Below are 21,694 nucleotides of genomic sequence, written 5' to 3' on the forward strand. Positions count from 1 at the left end.
CACCTGTCAACTGCCTGCACACAGCGGAGCTATTGGCTAATAATCAGCAATCAATCCATTCACATGTCAGGATCACGGGCACGTTGTCAAGTGTATAAAAAGAGAGAAAGGAAACAGTGGTCAGGGATGCCTGGATAGAGAAAACACACGGACATGGATATTTACACTAATGCATTCATGATTCCTCCCACAGTCATTAACTTGGCATTTCACAGCATTAGGCATAGTTAATTAAAAAGCTAATTTTGTACAACTTTGATTAGTGGTGGCTTGCAATTAAACTAATTACCAACCACATTAACTAAGGGAGGAAATTGGCTATAATTGAAGAGCTAAGCAAATGTTGACTGGCTATGATGCGAGGGACAATATGGTACAGCAGGGGAATGACAATGAGTCAATAAGAGGCCGACGGGACGAGAGGGAGACTTAACCCCATTGGTAGTCGAGCTCGGTCGGAAACCTTTGCGTGTTTACGCTGGAGTTGTATGGGGAAGCGCTGAAGAAGGCGGGCGGCGACCGTGCCTGCCTGCTCCATTGATTAATTACAGTCATTAAGTGGTTAGAAAGTCACCTCACCTGGTGTTAGGGGTGAAAATCACTGCCTGATTAAAATTAATCACAGTGGAAGGCTGAAGGAGGCCGAGTCCCTGGAGGGCGAGCCTGCCGAGGAGGAGCGAAAATGAGTTTTATTTACGCTCAAGTCAACAGCTGCTACTGCTTCTGGGGTAAAAGTAACCAAAAAAAAACATGGCTATTTTACTTTCATTTTGTGGACTTTTATTATTCAAAAATACAGCACAAAAAAAATACACACACGCACACACAAAAAGAAAAGTAAATTGGTTTTCACGCGGTGTGCAAACCCCAAGGAGATCTTCATACAATATTAGTACGCTGATTTAAAAGCTACAGTTAATATCATTAGTAGTACTTGTCATTAATGTTCTGAGCGGAGAGAGGGACGGTACAACAGGACTATCTCTCTAACAGCTCTGTACAGTTTGTCAGCAGGTGAAAGTCTAACTAAAATACTACAGGGGCCCCATCCAGACAGCAAACTCCCCCCTTCTACAATGCCCTTGCTCACTCACACACACACACACACACACAAACAACACATACATACACACACCAGGGTTTAAGGAGAACTGACAGATTTGATTCCTTTGTCTAGGCGGGCCCGGGTCTCACTTTCCTTGGTGTAAGAAAATAGGTGTGACATTAAACCTAAACCTGCCACAACCAGGAAGTAAGATTTCTACAGCTGTCACCTCCTGTTAATCCCCAGAATACACACACACAAACACACAAACAAACACACACATAATGCCAGGAACTCCCAACTATACCGGGGGGGCATTTATACTGTACTGACAAGACCCCAGCGCCCCTTCTCTCCTGTTTTAGATATAGATTTGCCAAGCACAGCACTGCAGAGCATCATATATACATACAAACGTCATCATCAATATTACATCATTCGACTGTGTTGTGATTAGAGATAGTGTTACTTTGACAGGATATTTATACATACAACCAAAAACCATGTTTGTCATAAAATAAAAAATAATAGCACATCAAGTAATGAAGTTTAAATAAACCTTAAAAAACATGAATCAATGTTTTGGAATATAAAATAAAAGCATCAAGACAGTGCTAATGGTTTCATTAAGCTGTGGAGAAATTTGTATGGGGCAAGTGGGTGGGGGGGAAACTATAACCTTGAGCGGACCAAGGTAACAGAAAAACAATCAATAGGCTCACTGCGTACTGATGATCATAATCTAGGTCCAGTGACAGGGACACCTGTGGAAGCGGTGGTACGCTAAGCAATCTGGCTCCACTAACATGACCACCTGGACTGTGGCGGCTGTGTTGTAACACAACTCAATCGGGACAACAAGGCACAATAGAAGTCATTAGAGTCCAGCCGCGTGGGCCGCACAGGGACGAACTGAGGGGCGGTGAATAAGGCTAGATTCATACGTCGCTGCAAAGACACTCATCGGAGGAAAAAGAACACGCTTTGCTGACAACATGAGATGGTCGGGCTTTCTTACTTCTTTCCAAACAATAGAAAAATGGGCGTGGTTCAAGAGCTGCAACAGCGCAGCAAGTGTTCTTTTTCACCAAACGAACCGCTTCTTTCTGACGGTATGAATCCCTGGTGAGACTGCATGGACTAGCCGAAGTGAATGAACATAGGCATAAGTGTAGCACTGACAGACTGCAAGGTAAACTGGAACTGTAGTGTAAGCAGACGCAGAGCACCGGTGATTCAGCATTCTCAGGCTGATCACATTTGTTCCTTCATGTGTTGCGCTTATGTACGCAGGTGTTGTATCCTTCATTAAAAAGTCCAATTAATGCCGCGGGAGCCGCAAAGGGTTTCATATTGACCACAGAGGGAAGGTTAATCAAGATATTGGCTCCTTGTCATGCAACTGCAAATAAGGAGGATTAAGTACGTCAGACCTTTGGACTGGGGTTACGGATTCTACAGATGATAAATTAAGACTGGCTGCTGCAGTCCTGCTAATAAGGTGTGTGTGTGTGTGTGTCTGTGTGTGTGCGTTTGGGGGGACATAGATGTTCTACGGGGTCAGAGGGGTTGGGGGCCTGTTGCCAGTCAAACACAATCAGATGTGATTGCTCAGTGAACCTTGCTGTCCGGCGCCCCCCTATTTCCCTATACACTGCCTCTTCGAGGGGGGGGTGGGGGCTTGGTCTTTTGTTTTTAAGCTAGGCCAAGAAACAATAATCCTCCAATCACAAGATGTGGTGGCCTGCACCTCCCCCTCACCACCAGCCAATCCTGTGCCCTCCAGCCCCCGCCAAAACCCAGACTGGACAATTCAAACAGCAAACGGTTCAACAACAAATGGCTGACCTAAATGCTCCTGGAGCTCGGACATCTGACCAGTGAGATCGGACATCTGACGACTTTTCAAATTACTGAAAATTCTTTGTAATAACAAGTCTGCCATCTTCCATCTCCAAATCCACAGGTCATCGTTTAACAATGAATTCATGGAATTAAAAACATGTAAGAAACTAATATCAATGATTCACAGATGAGATTGATTGACAAATGTGTTATCATACTGTTGTGTGGGCATTTCATCAATAGACAAGAGCTGAACTATACATTTCCCAAACTCCCCTGCACATACCTACACACGCATCCACGCACACACAGTTGTAATTTTATACATACATGCATGCATACAGCTGTACAGCTGGCCAATCAGGGGCCTGGATCTGTTTTGAACATATTTCTACGGAAAGGGCCATCTAGGTTAAAAAAAAAAAACATGCATTCAATTATGTACAATATAATCTGTATATTGACCATTCAGCTGTATATCCACCCTAGAATTACTCTTTTTTTCTGTGAGAAAGTCCAGGAAGCAAAATTCATAAAAGTATTTTTTTGTCTTCGGTAAAAAGTTAATGTGCTCTGTTGTGATTGCTGTACTGCTCCTCTCCTCTTCTCAGCACCACACCAGAGCCAGGCCTTCATAACGGGGAGTATCCTCCCATTTGTAAATAGTGAAGAGCTACAAGTCAGGCTAATCAGCCCATCCCAGCCCTTCCTCCATCTTCATTGGCTTGTGTCCTACCCCCCCATCCCCATTCCCTCCCCTCCTTGCACGGTCCCTTCCCCTTTATGAGAAGGGGGCAGGTTAGACGATGGAGCCGTCCCTGTTTTGAGCAGGGATCATGACGGGGATGGCCCCCATGCGGCTCAGGTTGGGGCCGGCCATCTTGGGAGCAGTGGGCGGGGGCAGCGGGGCGTGGCTCGGGGGCCTCTCGAATTCCTCCGACGAGGGGATCTTGTCATACTGGGGCTTGAGTGCGTACTCGTGTAGGTTGGAGGGCGACATGGAGCCCAGGGAGGAGCGCTGGCTGCCCACGCTGGTGAAGCTGCGTGCCGTCGAAACGCGACTCTTAGGAGGAGGCACATCCTCCCTGAGGGGAAACACAGACGGGCAGCACAATCAGACAAGACAAGATTTTGAATTCACACAAGTCAGAGAAATGGAATTAGAAAGATGATTTTCTTAAGTGCTACAAACCATAATGACGTTTGATAGCACACAGGTAAAGCGGAGTGAAATGTCTGGCACTTGACTGACTGACTTGAATTTGCCTCTTGAAGCCCACGGCACCGTGGGGAAAGCAATAAATACAAACTCTTAAGACTGAACCACGAGTCTGTGTGAGAGCAAAACACACAAGCTGACTCAATAAAAACAAATAATTGGAGTTTGCTCTTGTATGATTGTTCGGGGCAGTGCGTGCTCTGGTCAGCCACACAGTGACTGTGTAACAGCCTGCAGAGCTTGAGCTGAGCAACCAAATGCAGCAAAACCCTCTACTCCCTCTGCCACCACATTAACAACTAATAAGCAGCAATAATCCAGTTAAAAGCTCAATCAAACTGAGCCTGAGGGGCCAGTGCTTGTTTAGTTCACAGCCTGTTCATACTACAGTGTTTCAGCAAATGTGTGTGTGTCTGCGCGTATGAGACAGAGCCAGTGGTCTAATCCTCTTTGTCCTACAGTGTGAGTGGTGCTACATTGTGGTCTTAGACAGATACAGTCCAGAGCAGAGCAACAGTGGGCCCAGGGGTGGGAGAGAGGCCCTGTGCTGGATGGATAGTTGATGGTGGGGGTTGGGATGAGGTGGGTCTGGAGGGGGATTGGGGGGAGGCGGGGGGGCAGCCAGCAACAGACACGACACTGGATCCACAGAGCAAACAAAGCTTTCAAACTGATTACCACAGCCGTTTATTTGAGGAAGGGTAAAAAAAGAAAAACGCTGATGGAGAAAAACCATTTTCATGGTCGTTGGGGCTGTTGGAGAGATGTTGTATGTCTGTCTGTGTGTGTGTGTGTGTGTGTATGTATGTGAGATGACAAGAGGCCAGTTGACATGACGGAATGGCAGTTATAATGACATGTATCCCATGGCATTTCAATGCTTGCTTTTTATCCAATATTTCATAACCAGAGAAATATTACTCATTATATGGTGGAGACTACAAAGTATCATACAGCGCTCCATCAACGGTGAGCTTTGTGTATCTGTGAGCGAGCTCTCATTTATGTTTAGGGAGCGTACCTGATCTCATTACAGATTTCCTTCTCGTACTTCTTCCTGTGACGGGCGCGGCAACAGCAGAAGAGGATGATGGCGATGATGATGAGGATCAGCAGCACGGCAATAATGGCCCCTGCGATGATGCCTGCAGTGTTGGGGGCTGGACAAGACAAGAAAAAAGATTGGTGTGGGAGGTTTGGTGAACCTAGTTTGGGTAGCAGACTTCAACATAACTAAACCATTTCAACAATCAAATTTACTCTTCATTTCTAAATGCAAGGGTTAAATAAGATTGTTCTTTATTGGTTCAGGCATTGAGGGGGGAACCGCGCAGTCACACTGCAAGCACCTCAAACACCCGGTCGGCAGAAGTCCATTCATTTTCTATGCTGAGCTGTGACAAACTGGCAGATGTTGACTGCGGTCACCTTCGTCTCCTATTTGTTGGCGAGGAAAAGTTGGATACAGCTGAGCTTTGGCTGTGCTAGCATTGCTTAATGTACCACCTGTTGCAGCAAAACCATTGGCACAACAACTAATAATTAGTCAACTCAAACTGACCAATGGCCAAAGTTTTTTGGTAGCAGTCTGACTGCAGACCGACAGTTGTGAATGTGAAACAGGCCCAACAGGGACTGGTGCTTGGACATGAAGTGAGGTGGGCACTTACGTGGTGTGATGTTGAGTCGCAGGACACACTCCTCACTGCCAACACGGTTGTTGGCGGTGCAGCGGTAGGTGCCGGACGCGCCGGCAGATGCGTTCCTCACGTTCATGGTGCCTCCCACAGGGTCTGTAGGGAACGATGGGCAAGGATGTTTCCAAATACAACCACTGCTCTGATTGGTTACAACCACATCATTGAAGAGTTGACAAATCGTGAGTTTGGAATTATAAACTTCTATGTGCCTTTTTGTTTTTTAAAATCAAAATTGAGTTATGCACATATTTTGAATGTTACTTTATGCTTGCGTGGTGTTATATATTTAAAAAAAGAACATTTTGGGGTAAAATACTTTAAAAGATATAAAGTATGTTTTGCCAGCTGGTAAATCAAAGCTTTGATACTCAATATCTCAGAACTGCACTCCACCCACATAGAACATGATAATTCCAAGTTCAAGAAATGTTAAATAGCCATGACACCAGTGTGTATGACCTTCAAACGTCACTTGCAGTTTTCTGTTTGTTTGGGAGTGTGTGTGTGAGAGAGTCCATTACCCAGCACGGCGGACGCGGGCAGCAGGTTGCCGTCACTGGTCTTCTCCCAGGTGTACTGCAGGGGGTTGGTGCCCTCGCTAGATAGGCACCTCAGCACAACGTCCTTGCCCTCTTCGGTGGGGCCTTCGGCATAGCATCTGGGTTTGGACGGCTTCACTGTGGAGAGACAAAGAGCGGAGGGAAGTGGGGGGGGGGGGGTTGAGGAGTTGAGAGAGGGGAGAGGAGAACATGAAATATAGCAGACACACCCAGGTGGCCACATTAGCTTGGAACAACACAGTCCCCCTCCCCACAACCCCCTGCACCCCTTATTTCTCAATCTCTGTAGGCAGGTTGATTGTGTGTGTGTGTGTGTGCGTGTGTGTATTCCTAAAGTTGATTTCCCCCTTGCTCAAAGCAGCAGTCATCAGCATAATGAGAGCAGTAATCACAGTAATTGATACAGCTGCTGTCATTACAGGTGCTGTCACTCAGGATAATGGCAATGAAGAAGAGAGGCGTGTGCCATCAGACACACATAGACACACATGTACACACATGTACACACATATGCACACACACACACACACACACACACAGGCACACCCGCACACACAGAGTGTTCAGGGTAAAGGACAGGGGCAGAGCTTTCTATGTGAAAGCTGAACGTGTGCTAACATACTCCTTGTTCAGTCGGTGTGTTGGCAGGAGATGAGACGGGGGAATTTGAAAATAAACAGAGCTCCAAATTAAAAGCAGACCAACTCCAGAGAAATGCAAAGGGCAGACACACAGTCAGCCAGGCGCTGAGGGAAGAGAAGGGGAGGGAGAGGTGGACGCTATGAGGGGGAGGTGTGGACAGAGAGAATGTGAGGCCAGAATCCCTAGATCCAACTCTGTACTGTGTGTTCATTGCCAGAAAGCTGACATCATGATGTGGTAATGGGTGCTGTAACAACAAACCCCTGGAGTGGGGCTGTCCAGATCTGAACCGGAGAAGGGGGGGGGGGCTTAGCGGGCACAACCGTAAGGATTAACACCAGACAGACAGCACTGAGCGCTCCTACTAATCTAATAAACACACATGGGGGTCAGGATGGAGGGAGCGAGACAGAAAGAGAGAGAAGAAAAATTAAGCGAGTGGTGATGGACGGATGGAAGAGTGACGGGGGGCCAAGGCTGCACAGCTCCTAACTCACTGGCCTGCTCTTTGCCGGTGTTGTGTCACACACACGCACGCATACACACACACCTACACACACATCACACAACACGCAGTAAATGTCAGAGAGCTATGACATTTTGAATGCCTCTTTTAAAGGTGAAAGTCAACGCGACACATCCAAGGGCTTGTGACACGCAGCTTCTCGTATTAGGACCGCTGTCCGATGAGCAGATTTATTTGTTTGAAAGATGAGGTCAAAGAAGAGAGCGACTACGCAGGCTGGAGGACCGCAGAGAGATAACGGGGAGCGTGATAGGGGCGACCTGGCTCTGTTAGGATATAAAAGAACAGCGAGTGGAGATTTATGAGCTGTGCAAGGCTATCCTATGGACGAGATAAGTGGAAAGGGATAGCTAGATTGCGGTATTCATTGTGGTTAGGAGGCGGAATGAAAGAGTGACGACTGATTGTTGAATGGTAAAGTGAAACGCGACCGACTAGTGGGCACTAACAGACAGAATAAAAGAGACTGGCTGTTGAGCTGTGCGGTGAGATCCTGAATGCGATGAGGATTGTTTGGACTTGTACTTGTTTGTCAGAGCTAACGTGATTGGCTGTTACGAGTATAGATGAGGTCCAGTCAGAGACGGTGAATGGTTGTGAGAGCTGCTGACGTGCAGCGCCGGACTGCAGGTGGGCACTCTCCTCCTGTTAACTTCACTGTCCAGCCACGACCAAAACAGAATACACAACGAGGGGTGCTACCTCCTGTACCGTACCTGGACTTAGGACAGAGTACACCGTCTGTGTGTGTCAGCATGTGTGTATACCTGGATATCAGAGCGTGCTTGGCAGTGGTTGTGACGAGGCACAACAACACCCCAGTGTGCAGTTTGACACGTGTGTGTGTGTGTGTGTGTGTGTGTGTGTGTGTGTGTGTGTGTGTGTCTGCGCGCACACAGGCATGCTTGTCCCTCCTGTTCTTGAGACCATCTACCTTGTGACAAGATCAACCTGAAGGTAAAATGCAGAGCAGGCAAGATGTCCTCCCCTCTCCTTGTCACTGTTTCTCCGCCATGAACCCCCCTGCCCCTGGGGTCAATAGCTAGCAGCCTGTCAGCCTCTGTAGCCTCCAGCAATCTCTCTCACTCACACACATGCTACAGCTAGTAAGGTCAAACTTTCTGTCCGCAGTTCAACCACAATGGGAGTTGCATTTACATTTTAGTCATTTGGCTGACGCTTTTATCCAGAGCAACTTACAATGACTGCATCAGTAGAAAAAGCTTCAATTTCTAGATTACAAAAATTACAAGCAGCCAAAATAAGGACTGCAAATTCAGAGTGATAGTGCCTTGACAGTAGATACTACGAATTATATCAGTGACCCTAGAATGATGCTAAGAATAAGGGCTGAGGAGAGGGATAGAGAGGATTTTGTTACTTCAAGACAGGAGCCAGAAGAGCATGAATAAGAGGAATATATGGGAAAGGGAATGAGAGATGAGTTTTTAAGCTTACAATGCAAAAGATTTTAATAAAAAAAAGTTTTAGTGTTTTTAGTGTGTCATATTAGATTGTTACTGAGTAAAGTAATTGACAGTATTGATAGTTAACATACCTGTCTATTTACTATTACTTTCTCTTTTGTACAGAAGTGGTTTGTCTCAACATTATGAATTAAATAAGGCAGTTTTGATGGAAATGAAAAACAACATTCAACAATTCAACAATATCATGAGATTGAAAAAATCTTTAAAAAAAAAAAAAAAATATATATATATATATATATATATATATATATATATATATATATATATGAAAACAATTTTCATAGATGCTGATTTTTTTTTTACATGTAATAACCCAACAGTGCATCAACATTTTTTCCCCTACTTCTGTTTAACGAGTCTGTTGATGATGGAAACAAGTAAAACCAATATTTATCAGATATTGTAATCCATTGTCAACCTATAAATCCTCAGGAAGCAGCTGGCAACCTCTGGCTACATTCCACCAGAAGCTAACAAGCTTGCCAACTTTTCTTACTGATGAGAAATGTGGGTCTATCGCAGGGAGGAGGAGGAGGCGTCACTGCAAATTCACAAGTGACTTAAAGCGTATGTAGCAGTGGTGACTTACGCAGTGACTAATGTTTGGATGATGTTTTCCAGTCAAATCAATTTTTTATGTAACGTAGCCTCCCCAAGGGCAGTGTCGATGCCTCTTTAGTCAGCTAAAGCCCGCAGCCACTGCTGAGACAATCTCTGGCCATTCATCTCCTTCATTAGAGATCAGAGAAAAAGCTTAGTGGTGCAACAACACGACTGCTGAGAAACCGGTTTGTTTTTCAATACCTCAAGTCCTCCTGGTCCTGTTTGTTTTTCAATACCTCAAGTCCTCCTGGTTGAACTTGTTGGTGCAGTGCAGTGACTTTTGCACACATGATATGTCAACAAAAGCACCCGCCATTTTCTAAAGCTCGTCCTATCTAGGTGAAACTAATTTGATAACGCTACAATGCAGAGCTTATCCCATAACACTGACTGGTAGCAGCGCATGTGGGTGTTTTTCCATATGCAAATACCAGGCGAGTTTCGAGAGGCAATTTCACTTTTGACATCATTGAGTCAGCTGACCAACCAGCAAGGCCAGTGTGCGTGAGTGTGTCTAAGTGTTTGCCTAGGGAGTGAATCAGCTGGCTTATACAACTCTGATGTGTCACCCGTCTCACCCTGTGCAATAAAAAGCCCGCTGAGCCTATAGGTCAAAACCAGACTCCATTGCTAAGGTTTTGACACATATTTTAAAAAGACAGGACAACACTCATTTTCATTTTAACAGAATTCAATGACTACTTCTGAAAATTATTTGTATTTCAGAGTATTTGATCAATTAACTTTCCCATTACAATCTATGGTGTGAATTAGGGCTGCACAATTATCACATGCCAAGATATTGGCATATTAACAATATTGAAATATTCATTTCATGTAGAATGTGCACTGTAGTTGAAAATACAAAGTTGATAATATGCAAAAGGTGCAATAAAATAATTTTGTTTCTCAAATCACTGTGATTAATTATTAGTAATTATTCATATTTAGTGAAAAGAATCAGTATTATCAGTTTAGACATGATCATGGAGTGCCTAGCGTGAATATAGACTTGAATCACAAAGGGGGCAATGCTCTACAGCCTGTGGGAAGGTTAAACACACAATTTTAGAGAGGATTACATCAAAACAGCCAGGGAGGGCAAAGGGCATGTGCTTTGGTACATTTCCTCTGTGTAGAGAGAGCGAATTTACCCTGTGACAAAAAAACAGACTGCTAGCACCACAACATATTTTCAGCACCCAACAGTGAAGTCGATTGTCCTTCTGTAGCGACGGTTCCACTCACCCATGACAGTCAGCAGCATCTTCCTGCTGCGAATGCCGGGAGCCTTCTTCACCTTGCACTGGTAGGTGCCCGTGTCCGACGACTTGAGCCCCGTCAGGTTGATGGAGGCGTCGCCGTTCTTGGGGTCGGCCGAGTTGAAGTGGGCGCGACCCTTCATGGCAGGATAGTAGTCCTCATAGGCCCTGTCACCTGAGTACAGGATCACCTGGAGATGGAAGGGGAGTAGAGGGGGGAGGAGGGAGTTTGAGTTAAGAAATTGGCCTGCTTTGAATGATGTACTGTATCTGACTTATCTGTTTATAAAAATGCAAGGCCTTCTGCGAAAAAAAAATATAACAAAGGCCTTGAAATGACAAGCCTTGCTCACTGAACCAACAAATATATGAAGAAAGAGAGAAAGGGAGTGTAAGTAGTTTCTCTTTTATCTCCCCAACGCCCTTCAGTCTGGCAGCCTGTGCTGTTTTGCCCTTTCTGTGCTGCAGAGGTATGGACGTGGAACAAACAAAGCCACCACTGTGCAGTCAAATCAACACCTTCTGTGTCAACAAAGAGCCGTAGCCCCCAGTTCTAGCCACCCCCCCCCCATTCACACACACACACACACACGCAAATTTTGTCTGGCACCTGAAGGCAACAAGTAAATGCCAGGAGATGAAGGCCAGGTGGAGCCAACAAGAAGCCTTATAGTAGCTGGGGTACCGGAGCAAGGAAAAAAAAAAAAAACACAACCACAAGAAAAACAAGAAAAAGGAGGGGAAGAGACAACCAAACAACAATGAAAAGAGTTCTAATTCTCTCTCATAGACATGGGCATATTCTTCCCCATTTCCATGGAGACAGTCGTCAACGGGCTTTTCTGTGCCACGATCAACATCAGGCGTATGCAATACCCCTGGGTGGAGTGGAGGAGAGAGGAAAAACTGAACATGGCAGGAGGAGAGAAAGCATAATGAACCCATCAGAGGAGGCAGAGCACTCAAAGGAAGCAGGGGAGGAATAAAACAAAGGGAAACAGAGTCAGTGGGGTTCTGGTGTGTGGAGAGCAAGTTGCCTTGCTGCTCCGTTTCCAACTGGAGGGCTTGTTTCTGGAGCTCCGAGGCAGGCGCGCAGGCAATGGGTGCTATGTAGGCTACATCTTGTACTTATTAGCCATGTAAACAGGTAATGCAGGCAACATTCCACCTGGTTCTCAGGGGAGGGAAACCAATCCCTCAAACTTCAGCGGGGATCAGAACATCAGCAGTAATAACATTGAGATGAGACTGCGGGAGGGGAGGAAATTAAATTGCCCCGGGCACAGACAGACAAGAACTCTCTCACTCAGGCTGAAACACTTCAGACGTACAAAGATGTGAGTGCATACATGCATACACACACACACACCTCGAGCAAAAACTCCCCAGAGCACGATAACCTTGCGAATCATAATGGTCCAATGAAAAAAAAAAAATCCCATAAAGAGCCTAGGTAATGAAAATCAAAAGGGCAAATGACTAGACAAGCTGGCGGGGCTGGAAAGGACAGAGGAGCACCGTTGTCTATGTACAGTGTTTCATAACAGGTAGGACACTCAATGTTACAATCGCCACCTGGCCTGGGTAGTCTCCGTGGACAGATTGTGCTGCAGAGGTAAAAGACCTCTATTGTAGTGACAGGTAGGAGCCAGACAGCAAGAGCCAGCTGAGAGTCGGCCAGGCTTATTTCCATGGAACACATGTAAAGATGAGGTCATTGTCATGTGATGCTGTTGCTCAGGGAAGAGGGAGGGGCGCAGATAATTTGAGAGGCAAAGCAGAGAGCTGTGACACCTGTATACTCTAAACAACCTGCCGAGCAAGGAGAGAGCAGTGTTGTGTCGTTGCGCTCCCACAGAGGCTTTTAAGTTGAATGACTCTGGAGTGCAGCTGCCACATGCTTTCACAGAAACCGCTCTGCTCCAAACTGCTTCTCAAGGTTAAAGCAGAATCACTACCTGAAAATGGATTAAGCGTCCCTTCATCGCTGTGGCTGGAGAGAGAACTCAACAAACCATGGCCATGTGGAAGCGTGATCATAACTGGTATGTGACAGACGATCAAGACAATTTCCGCCAAACAAACAGTGTCAGGGGTTTTGTCAAATCCTCCAAGGCTTTGCCAACACATACAAATTCACGTGGCAATGACTTCAGCAAACAAATGGCTCCACTGCTTCATTAAAGGACACAACAAGTGATGGCATGACATGGGATCAAGCAATGCATTCCGAGATATTTTTGTGTGCGACTCGTCATTCTATTCACACATTTCAGATTTGGTTTTCATAATTATTTCCCTTATTGTCATCACAGTGGTGGTAAATACCCAGGGCACACCCTCCTTTCAGCCAATCTGTAGCCCAACCATGAGAGCCAAATGCAAATGACTGTTGCTGTAGGCATGCCTGGCATCTCTCATTTAAGCCCAACAAAGCAACCTGCATTAGCTATGCTTCGTCACCCTCAAAAAGACCCTGATGATATGTGGGCTATGTCAGATGAAGAGGGCCATTCCCCACTAGATCTAGGACTCTATACACAATGCTGTGACATTACTTCTGATTGCATCAATGCAAAGAAGATACAGATGGAATACGTGGTTCATTGCTATAAACAAATTTCTTGTGTTTATAAGTGGGGGGTAACACATGCTCTAGATTTAGGTTGAAAGATCCGCCTTTGGGAACTGTGGATACAGATCTGTAAGCATCTGTAAGCAGCCAGGCACAACACAACCCATCTCCCCACTTGCAGCGACAGGGCTTGTAGTTGCCAGGTGTATGGATATGTGTCCTGGTGCTGCGGGCCAGCTCTCCACTACAAAGCCGGAGCTGATATTAGCTGTTTGTTTCCCTCGAGGACAGCTCTCCCTGGATTTGCTCATCTGAAGCAATGTGAGCAAAGGTTCATTATCGTTTCTGGGCATCTGGGACCCTCTGGCGATACATTTTAGCCTTCCTCCTCATTTGCTTGTCCAGCCTAGTAGCCCTGGTCCTAGCAGACCAGCCTAATCCTATCGGGCACTGTCACATACACTAAGTAGCCCCTTGGAATTAATAGGCCACTAATTACCGAGAATTTACTCTGCACATGACTTCATATCAGTCTAAGACCGCGAGTATGTGCGTATATAGCAAGCAAAATCTGGTAGGTCAATGAGAACGAACCTGTTCAGAGAGAGATGTTTGTCCGTTTTACATTTCTAGAAAGGTTTGGTGACATTAAGGGTTGAGCAAATGGGCTTCAGCGGCGTGGCATGAAATAAAGAAAATAAACCATGAAACCGGACTCAATTTTGGAACATTCGATATATTTCTACAGCTGCATGCAAACACAAAGAGGAAGAGGCCCTAACAGGGAACCACCCACATTGAACTCTGTATTCACTTGGAGAGTCATCGAGACACTGAAAACACAAACTGGCAGTACAATAAAGGCATTATCATAGAAACCATTACTAAATTAACCCATCCCCCTCTTTCCCCACTCTCCCAGTTAATGATCAGTGGTTCCAATTCTGAATAAAAACAAAGTAGGTCAAAAACAAATAGATGGGTGCAATTGGTTCCCATCTCGTGGCACAGATCCAGACAATGGAGAGAGCAGTGAACGGAGGATGGAGCTCTGCCTGGCTGAGGACAAGGCTGGGTGGGTCAGCGGAGAGACAGGAAGGTGGGGGGTGGAAGAGAGAGCTAGGCAGAGAAGCCTAATGATGAGCTCCTGACCCATTTCTCGCATGCGGCCAAAAAACACCAAGGCCCCGGGACACAGTTAGAGAAAAGAGAAAAAAAGAGAGGAGGAGAGGGACGAGGAGGCATGGCGAGGGGTGAGGGGTAGGGGAGTGGTGAGCCACGGGAGAACGCCACACCGCTGGGACGGTCCATGGCGAGAGTCTGTCTCTATGGCTGTGAACGCCCCGAGGGCATGTGGAGTTCCTGTGAGGCCCATGGCTGAGGGCCATGCTGGAAAGGGAGGACACTGGCTAGGATAAAGAGAACTCCCATCGTTCCCACTGTGTGTCTGTGGGAGCACTACAGAAACAAATGCTCAATAGAAAGACATGTGGCTCAGGTTACTTTCGCCTTGTATATGTTTACTTTGTCACAATGCAACACATCCACCTCGAAAATACACGCCTAGCATAGAGTATGTATTGCATTTCATCTCTTGCATCACACACACACACACACAAAAAACACACACCAACACAAATTAACAGGTTAGCGCCAAACCACACACATTCTGACCATGTGAGGGACTTTATAGGGCTTTAAATCTATGCAACAAGTTAAACATTAACTGCTGTTTTTATAGCAATGTTGAGGAGAGTGTGTGAAAGTTTTTCCAGAGCCACACACAGGAGACCAGACTGGAGAAGTTCCATTCAGTTAGCTAACAAAAGGCAAGAACAAAGCCTGACTTCTTCAAACGCTGCTCAAATGACCATGCTCAATAAAAGTAGTTAAGAAGCAGATTACTGCCAAATTGCACTACCAAATTCTACCTTTGAAATAACACTGCATTTTCAAGGTCTTCACATACCACTTTGTCCTCTTTCTGGTTGTCAGATGCCAGCAAGCTCCATTCAATGTCCAGAGGTCCAGAGTCCTCAGGGGCCAGAGCGAAGTGGCAGTCCAGCTTCACGCTCTGACCGCTGGCCTTCTCTATGGTAGTCGGCCCTGTGGACGTGATCTCCAAACCAGAGGCCGTGCCTGGATAGAGAGGAAGAGAGAGGAGGAAAATAAACACCATGAACACCGCAACATGAAAATAAAAATCCATTCTGTCTGAAAGTACCCCTGTGGTTTACAATGGCCTACAACATCAGAGTTTTTACTTGCCATTTTGTTGAATCAAGGAGTTCTGTTTGAGCGTTGTGCAAAATCTAAAAAATACTAACTAAAAACTAAACTAAAAAATATCATGGATTGCACATTCATGATTTTGGTGATAGAAAATGTACCCGTTACACACATAAACCTAGGCTCAACAACATACTAAGTACGCCTATGCAAGTTAATGCATTATATTTTTATGTGGGCTCTTTTCAATGTAGTAAATGTAGCAGAGCTTACTTAGCCTCTATTGTTCAGTTTGTGTGTGGTCTATTGGAATGAAGGCCTTGGCCTATGGTCCTGCTTATTATCTCCATATAGAGAATCGTTTTACTTTCCATTTACGACCACTTACACTATAAAAAATAAGGGTGCTGACGTGTACAGGTTCTTAGAGGTATTATGTAGTCCACTTGAAAAAATGAGAGTCAAATTTGTACTGCACTGTAAAAATCATCATATACTGACAATCCTGCTTTTCCTGCTAAACTGTAACGTGATTTAATGATCGAATTGTGAGGTCGCTGTTTATTTCAACCTCTTGCAGATAGAAAAGGTTTTTTCAATGTCATTACTTAGTTTGAAACACAATGACAATTAAAGCCAAGGATGTAGGCTGCATTATGGTTTGATGCGGTGTCTCATATGGTGCCAGGCACTGCTCTGCGTTCACTCTATAGCAACAAAGATGAACCAAGACACTCATAATGTCATGTTATTTTTACAACTGCAACACTTCTAAATAAATTCTAACAATCTGCTCCTGGTAATAATTTCATTCATATTAAATTTTGGGACAATATGACAGTCCTCATGGGGAACGTTTCAGTCTTCCACTCAGACAATAAATATGTTTGTTTACATCTTGGCAGAGAAGCTGAGTATTTCTTCAATAAAATGTTCATAATGTAAATCATACAGTGAGAAAGGAAACTAATAAAGCAGAACATAGCTTAGCTGAAGGAATGATAATAATAAGAAAAAAAACAACAACACTGTAGCCCATCACCGAACTAGAGCGGATTCTTAAGCGTTTATTCTTAGAACGAATAAACATAATTTCCTGGTGACATCAACTGGGCTAAGATACTCCATTGAATAAGAGATTTAAGCCCCAGCAAGGAACACAGTCCATAGAGAATGGAGTTGTCACATGCTGCCTCGACACATTAAAATCCTTCTGACAGCCTGCCACCTTCCACTCAGCGAGAGGGGGAAAACAGCTTTAAAAAAAATCATATCACTACAACGTGCTGCTGTTGAAGAGTGCTGTAAATGTGCAAAAGACACTTAACACATTGCACAATTTGTACAAAATACAATGCAATTGTGAAATTTTCTGCTGAAAACAAATGAGCCTTTCCACTGCATTCTCGTGTGTACACAAAACCTAAAAGTCCATGACCTGAGCTAACCAAGATGTTGTTGGAACCAAATGAAAACAGATCTGTATCCCTCTTTTCGTGCACTGCTTTTACACTAACTGAGAGGTGATGTTGACGTCCGTGTGTAAGGATGAACCAGGAACCAAACCGAGCCATTGTAAATGCATTTCTAATGTACAAATGAACCTGTGTTTGTTTCTGGAGAGTTTTATTTTTTGGAGATTATAAGGTTTCCACAAAACACAAACAAATGAGTCTCTTGCCCTGTTTCTCTCCAGCTACAACCACACATACAAAAAAAGCATGCACAAACACATGCACCCAAAACACACTCACACACACACACCCACAGTAAGGGGGCTGAACTACAGTTCAAAGTGCATGACACATGCTCTAATCTGGACAGCAGAGGGTTTGGACTGGGGCCACAGGCAGCCCTCGAACTCAGCGTGAGCTACATCAGTGGGGGCCCTCTTCATGTTCTGCCAGGCCACATGTTCAAAGTAATTTGCACCCCCCGCCACCACGACCACCACCTTTGTTTTTTAATCTGATGGCAGGAGCCAGCCATGAAGGAGCGCAGAGCAGCCCATGGCGCTAGGTTTAGTTGTGCTGTTGTCTTATCATTCAAATATTCATGTAAGAAATGAGGGAATCTTGCAGTTGTTTCCACTGTAGACATCGAGGGCTTGGAGCCAAAGGGGCGTAAGTGCGTTATAGTAGATCTTACAGGAGAACCAAAACAAATTTGATCAAACTTGGATCACCTGCCGTTACCACATACTAAGCACAATATTTTAACTTTTTGTGTTATCAGATTGAGCATTACTATAAAAACAATACTGCTACAGTTTAAGTTGAATTATATTGTAAAAATGGCAAATGAGTGAAATACGCCTTTTTGGCACAAACATTGTCCCAATACAGCCATGCAGAATATGGGTGTATGTAAGTAAACAATTTTAAAACACATTCATTTTAATACAAATCTAGCAATTACACTTCAATCAACACTGAAATATAAAATGAATATCTTTATCTTGAAGTAATGCTCAGCAACTTTCACAAAGGCCTTTAAAATTATAGGCTACATGGAACATATCAAATTGATTGATACATTTTTTCTGTTAAGAACTTTTAATAAACCTTTTTAATAAACCTCTATAGACATAAGAAACTACTTTTGATTCTAAACTACTACTTTTTTTTCTTTTGCTAGTATAATACATTTTTGTATGTATCCCAGGACACATCACATATTGATGTGTCCTGGGACACATTCAAAGACCTGTAAAACTCCTCATAACACTGAGGGAGAACTTCAGCTAACAGCAGTCTTGGGGCGTGTCCACCAAAGCATTTTTTCCTGAGGCCAGCGTATTTTTTGAATTGTTTGCAATGGGAGCGCCACGTATTTACACTATGCTACAAACGGCAGCAGCGTGATGAGGCGCTGAGCGTCTATTCTGCGCTGAGCACGTGCACATTTGGCGTTTTTTTCTGGTCACCGAGAGTTGAAAAATTTTCGACTTTGGGTAAAACGCTGCGCTCATCACTGTCACTTTTTACCCAGCCGTCCAATCACAGTGGAGGAGGGGCGGGACAAATACCACAAAGACCAACCGTCACATCCTAGATGTACGATGACAACAATGGAGGAGAAATTAATACTGCTGGTCTCTGAGTCACCATGTCTGTACCAGATTACATCCCCGGACTATCACAATATCAACATGAAAAATAATGCTTGGAGGAACATTTCGTTCGCCATGGGTCTATCAGGTAGGCAACAGTCAGCTAGAGTCAGCCAGCTGATCGGGAAAAAAGTCCAAAGTAGCGTAGCTTGCTAATCGTAATTAAATTTAATTATTATCCATCCTCTCTCCCTACGTGCTTCAGCCTTCCCTTCATCCAGAGCAAGGGCCAGAGCAAGTACTCTACTTTGTGCCGACATGTTTACTTCCGCGGAAATTCCGTATCATAGCAACCAAAGCGTCTCAGCTGAAAAAACGCTGCCCCTCCAAAGCGCTCTCAAGCGCTCCCAGCTGGGCGTTTTCAGAAGAGTTCCTGGCTTATGGGTCATGATTTCAGTTGTGTCCTTTTGGCACTGAAAAGATCTCACTGAGACCTTTCAGCTGATATAAGTTAACAGCCAGGATATCAAGTATGCAGCTGTGGAGAAAGACAAAATAACAGTGAAAATTCTCCTCAAAATCACCATGGCACATTCCTCTGAGAAGAGATTGCCTTTTGTAACAATTCAGTAGTGAGACAGAGAGGATGTCGCCAGCACTCTGTGTAAAGGAAGTGTGTAGAACCTGTTTCTCTGGCCCTCAGGGTGTGAGGGTGTGAGCTACAGGTGGAGGGACCTGCCTCATCTCATGACCATCAGCTCCGTTTCAGCACCAAACCTCACTTCCCTCTGGCCTGCGGTAGACAACTCTATGAAAATACACCACATCTCTCTCTCACACACACACACATATATATATAGAGTGACAGTCTCAGTCACACCCACTATTGTTGAGCCACAGAGCCTGTAAGCATTTGATATGGTTGCAGAGCACAAGCATAGCTTTATTCCCCGACCGCTAGTGCTGCAGCTGGTCGTCTCAGCCCACAGATTTTGACAGACGCCCTTGATGAGAGCGATCCATCGCCTTGAGCAGAAGCGAGTGAAACAGGGAGCAATAGAGACAAAACTGAGATACACGTCTATCACTGTCAAGATAGATACAGAGCTTGGCATCTGCATGACAGAAAGCTGTGTCAATTCATCAAGCACTTAAGGAAGCGGGGGCATTTTTGCAAAGTTGCAGAGAAAGGGGAGAAAATTGCATTCTTCGAAAAAGAAAATATTTAGCTGGAACAGTTTATCACAGTAAATGTTTCCTCTGACGTGTAATAAGGGACACTGCCTGGTGTTCCTATCGAATCAATGACAGACCTCTGAGACCTTGGGCAGCATTTGTCTAAATTACAGTTCAGACAGAGGCCTCTTCCAATCACCGCCACACAAATGGGAAAACACAAAAGTGTCATTTCATCCTATCATCTGTTCCAGTGGCTTAGAGATTTGTTTGCTGTAAATCTGCCTGGCTAACAATGGCTCAGGTGAGAGCCGAGCCAGGACTGGAGAACATAGATAGCTTGAGTGTGATCTAAGGTTGATTCAACATTCAATCAACAAGCAGAATTTAAAACCGGACTAATCCAGCCACTGCTGAAAGTATATAGCCCAGGAGAGGCATTTTGGGAAATGCATATTTGAGATTATGTGAGTAATTTCTTCCTCAACAAATGAGTCACTGTGAAATTGCAACTATCATGAGGCAGGTAGAAAATATAAAGTGTCAAAAGATACAGCCAGCGACAAAGCATTCAAGTCATATCAATGATGCAGTCTACATGCCACAGCTTTTAAATGTAGGCTTTTACATTGATCAACTCCCTCGACAGTGAAGGCATTTGTGAGAAAAATGCACCACACTTGTACGCTTCCTGTACAAGCACCCAGATGGCCATCGTTTTGATGCAATGCAAATTACTATAATGGAGATACGAGCTCAGTAAAAATCCCTTTAATCATTTTAATAAACAGGCAATAGAATGGGGCCTGTAATTGTATCATTTTGAATGGGGGAGGGCAGGGTAGGGAGAAAGGAAATGAGCCCTGACAAAGATTATCTGGCTAGATAAACCCAGTCAAATCAATCGCTAGCAAGTAAACAACAATGCAACATAAAGCAGAATAAAGAGTGAAGAAATGATGAAGAGTTAGAAGTGAAAACTGAAATGGGTGGACGGATTCAAACCATTCGAACTGTTCTGTGGTGTAACCATGACGGCTGAGACAGTATTTCCACATAATTGGTCAGAACTATCATCACCTACCAATAGTTACCGGTGGTGGAGTAACACAAATAACCCTGTTGGTGTGCTCCAAAAACACGGCTGGCTGACAGTTACTTATTAACACTAACAGCACATATTGTACATACAGCCTGTGAACCCTGGAGCATGTGACTTGGGGGCGGGAGTTCTCCTGCTCTGCTCCAAGTCTCTACCATGGTGAGAGAGTGCTCCATATAATCACTAGCTTATATAGGGTGGCCTTCACTTTTTATTTAGAGTAATGGCACCACGGCAAAAGTAAACTGGCCTTCCTCCTCAAAGGTAATATAATAGGCTGATAAGAGAGCCCATTATTACAGTCCAAGGGAGAAGGGACAACTATGAAAAATAAGCTGCTGGTAAATGCAGTCACGCATGCACACAGACACAGACACAGACACACACACACAGACACACACACACACACACACACACACACACACACACACACACACACACACACACACACACACACAATCCTTGAGCTCAGCGCCTGCTGCTGCAGTGAGAATGCGTGTCCTATTGTGCGTGTGTGGTACGGGAGCCGAGCAGCGGGGGAGGGCACACTGGCTAATTAAAAAGTCTGCCTTAATAACTAATCACGGCTGCCAGTGTCTCCCCCCCCCTACTCTCCACTACGCTGTCTGACACAGCACATCCCAGCAAGGTTACTGGGAGACCGGGAA

The 21,694-nt window shown here is 44.8% G+C and overlaps 1 protein-coding gene across 1 annotated transcript; it reads right to left on the bottom strand.

Moving 5' to 3' along the window:
• Positions 1 to 769: 769 nt before the first annotated feature.
• LOC139648419 (coxsackievirus and adenovirus receptor homolog) lies at positions 770 to 19,068 on the bottom strand. The gene is made up of 7 exons (XM_071524535.1): positions 19,005 to 19,068; positions 15,437 to 15,606; positions 10,879 to 11,083; positions 6,331 to 6,486; positions 5,780 to 5,902; positions 5,131 to 5,269; positions 770 to 3,975 (listed from the first exon to the last, which is right to left on the bottom strand). The coding sequence occupies exons 1-7, from the start codon at positions 19,066 to 19,068 to the stop codon at positions 3,690 to 3,692; spliced, it is 1,143 nt and encodes a 380-aa protein (XP_071380636.1). The 3' UTR covers positions 770 to 3,689.
• Between the last annotated feature and the right edge of the window lie 2,626 nt (positions 19,069 to 21,694).

The sequence above is a fragment of the Centroberyx affinis genome, unplaced genomic scaffold, assembly GCF_046629955.1.
Source record: "Centroberyx affinis isolate AG114_WGS23_722 - 3 ecotype Tasmania unplaced genomic scaffold, CSIRO-AGI_Caff_v1 ptg001199l_1, whole genome shotgun sequence".
NCBI classification, from domain to species: domain Eukaryota; kingdom Metazoa; phylum Chordata; class Actinopteri; order Beryciformes; family Berycidae; genus Centroberyx; species Centroberyx affinis.

Coding starts and splice junctions, on each gene's coding strand:
- LOC139648419 (XM_071524535.1), bottom strand. CDS start 19,068: ATGTCGGCACAAAGTAGAGTACTTGCTCTGGCCCTTGCTCTGGATGAA. Junction 6,487..10,878: donor GATGCTGCTGACTGTCATGG/GTGAGTGGAACC, acceptor GTCTCTCCACAG/TGAAGCCGTCCAAACCCAGA. Junction 3,976..5,130: donor GAAATCTGTAATGAGATCAG/GTACGCTCCCTA, acceptor GTTTCCCCTCAG/GGAGGATGTGCCTCCTCCTA.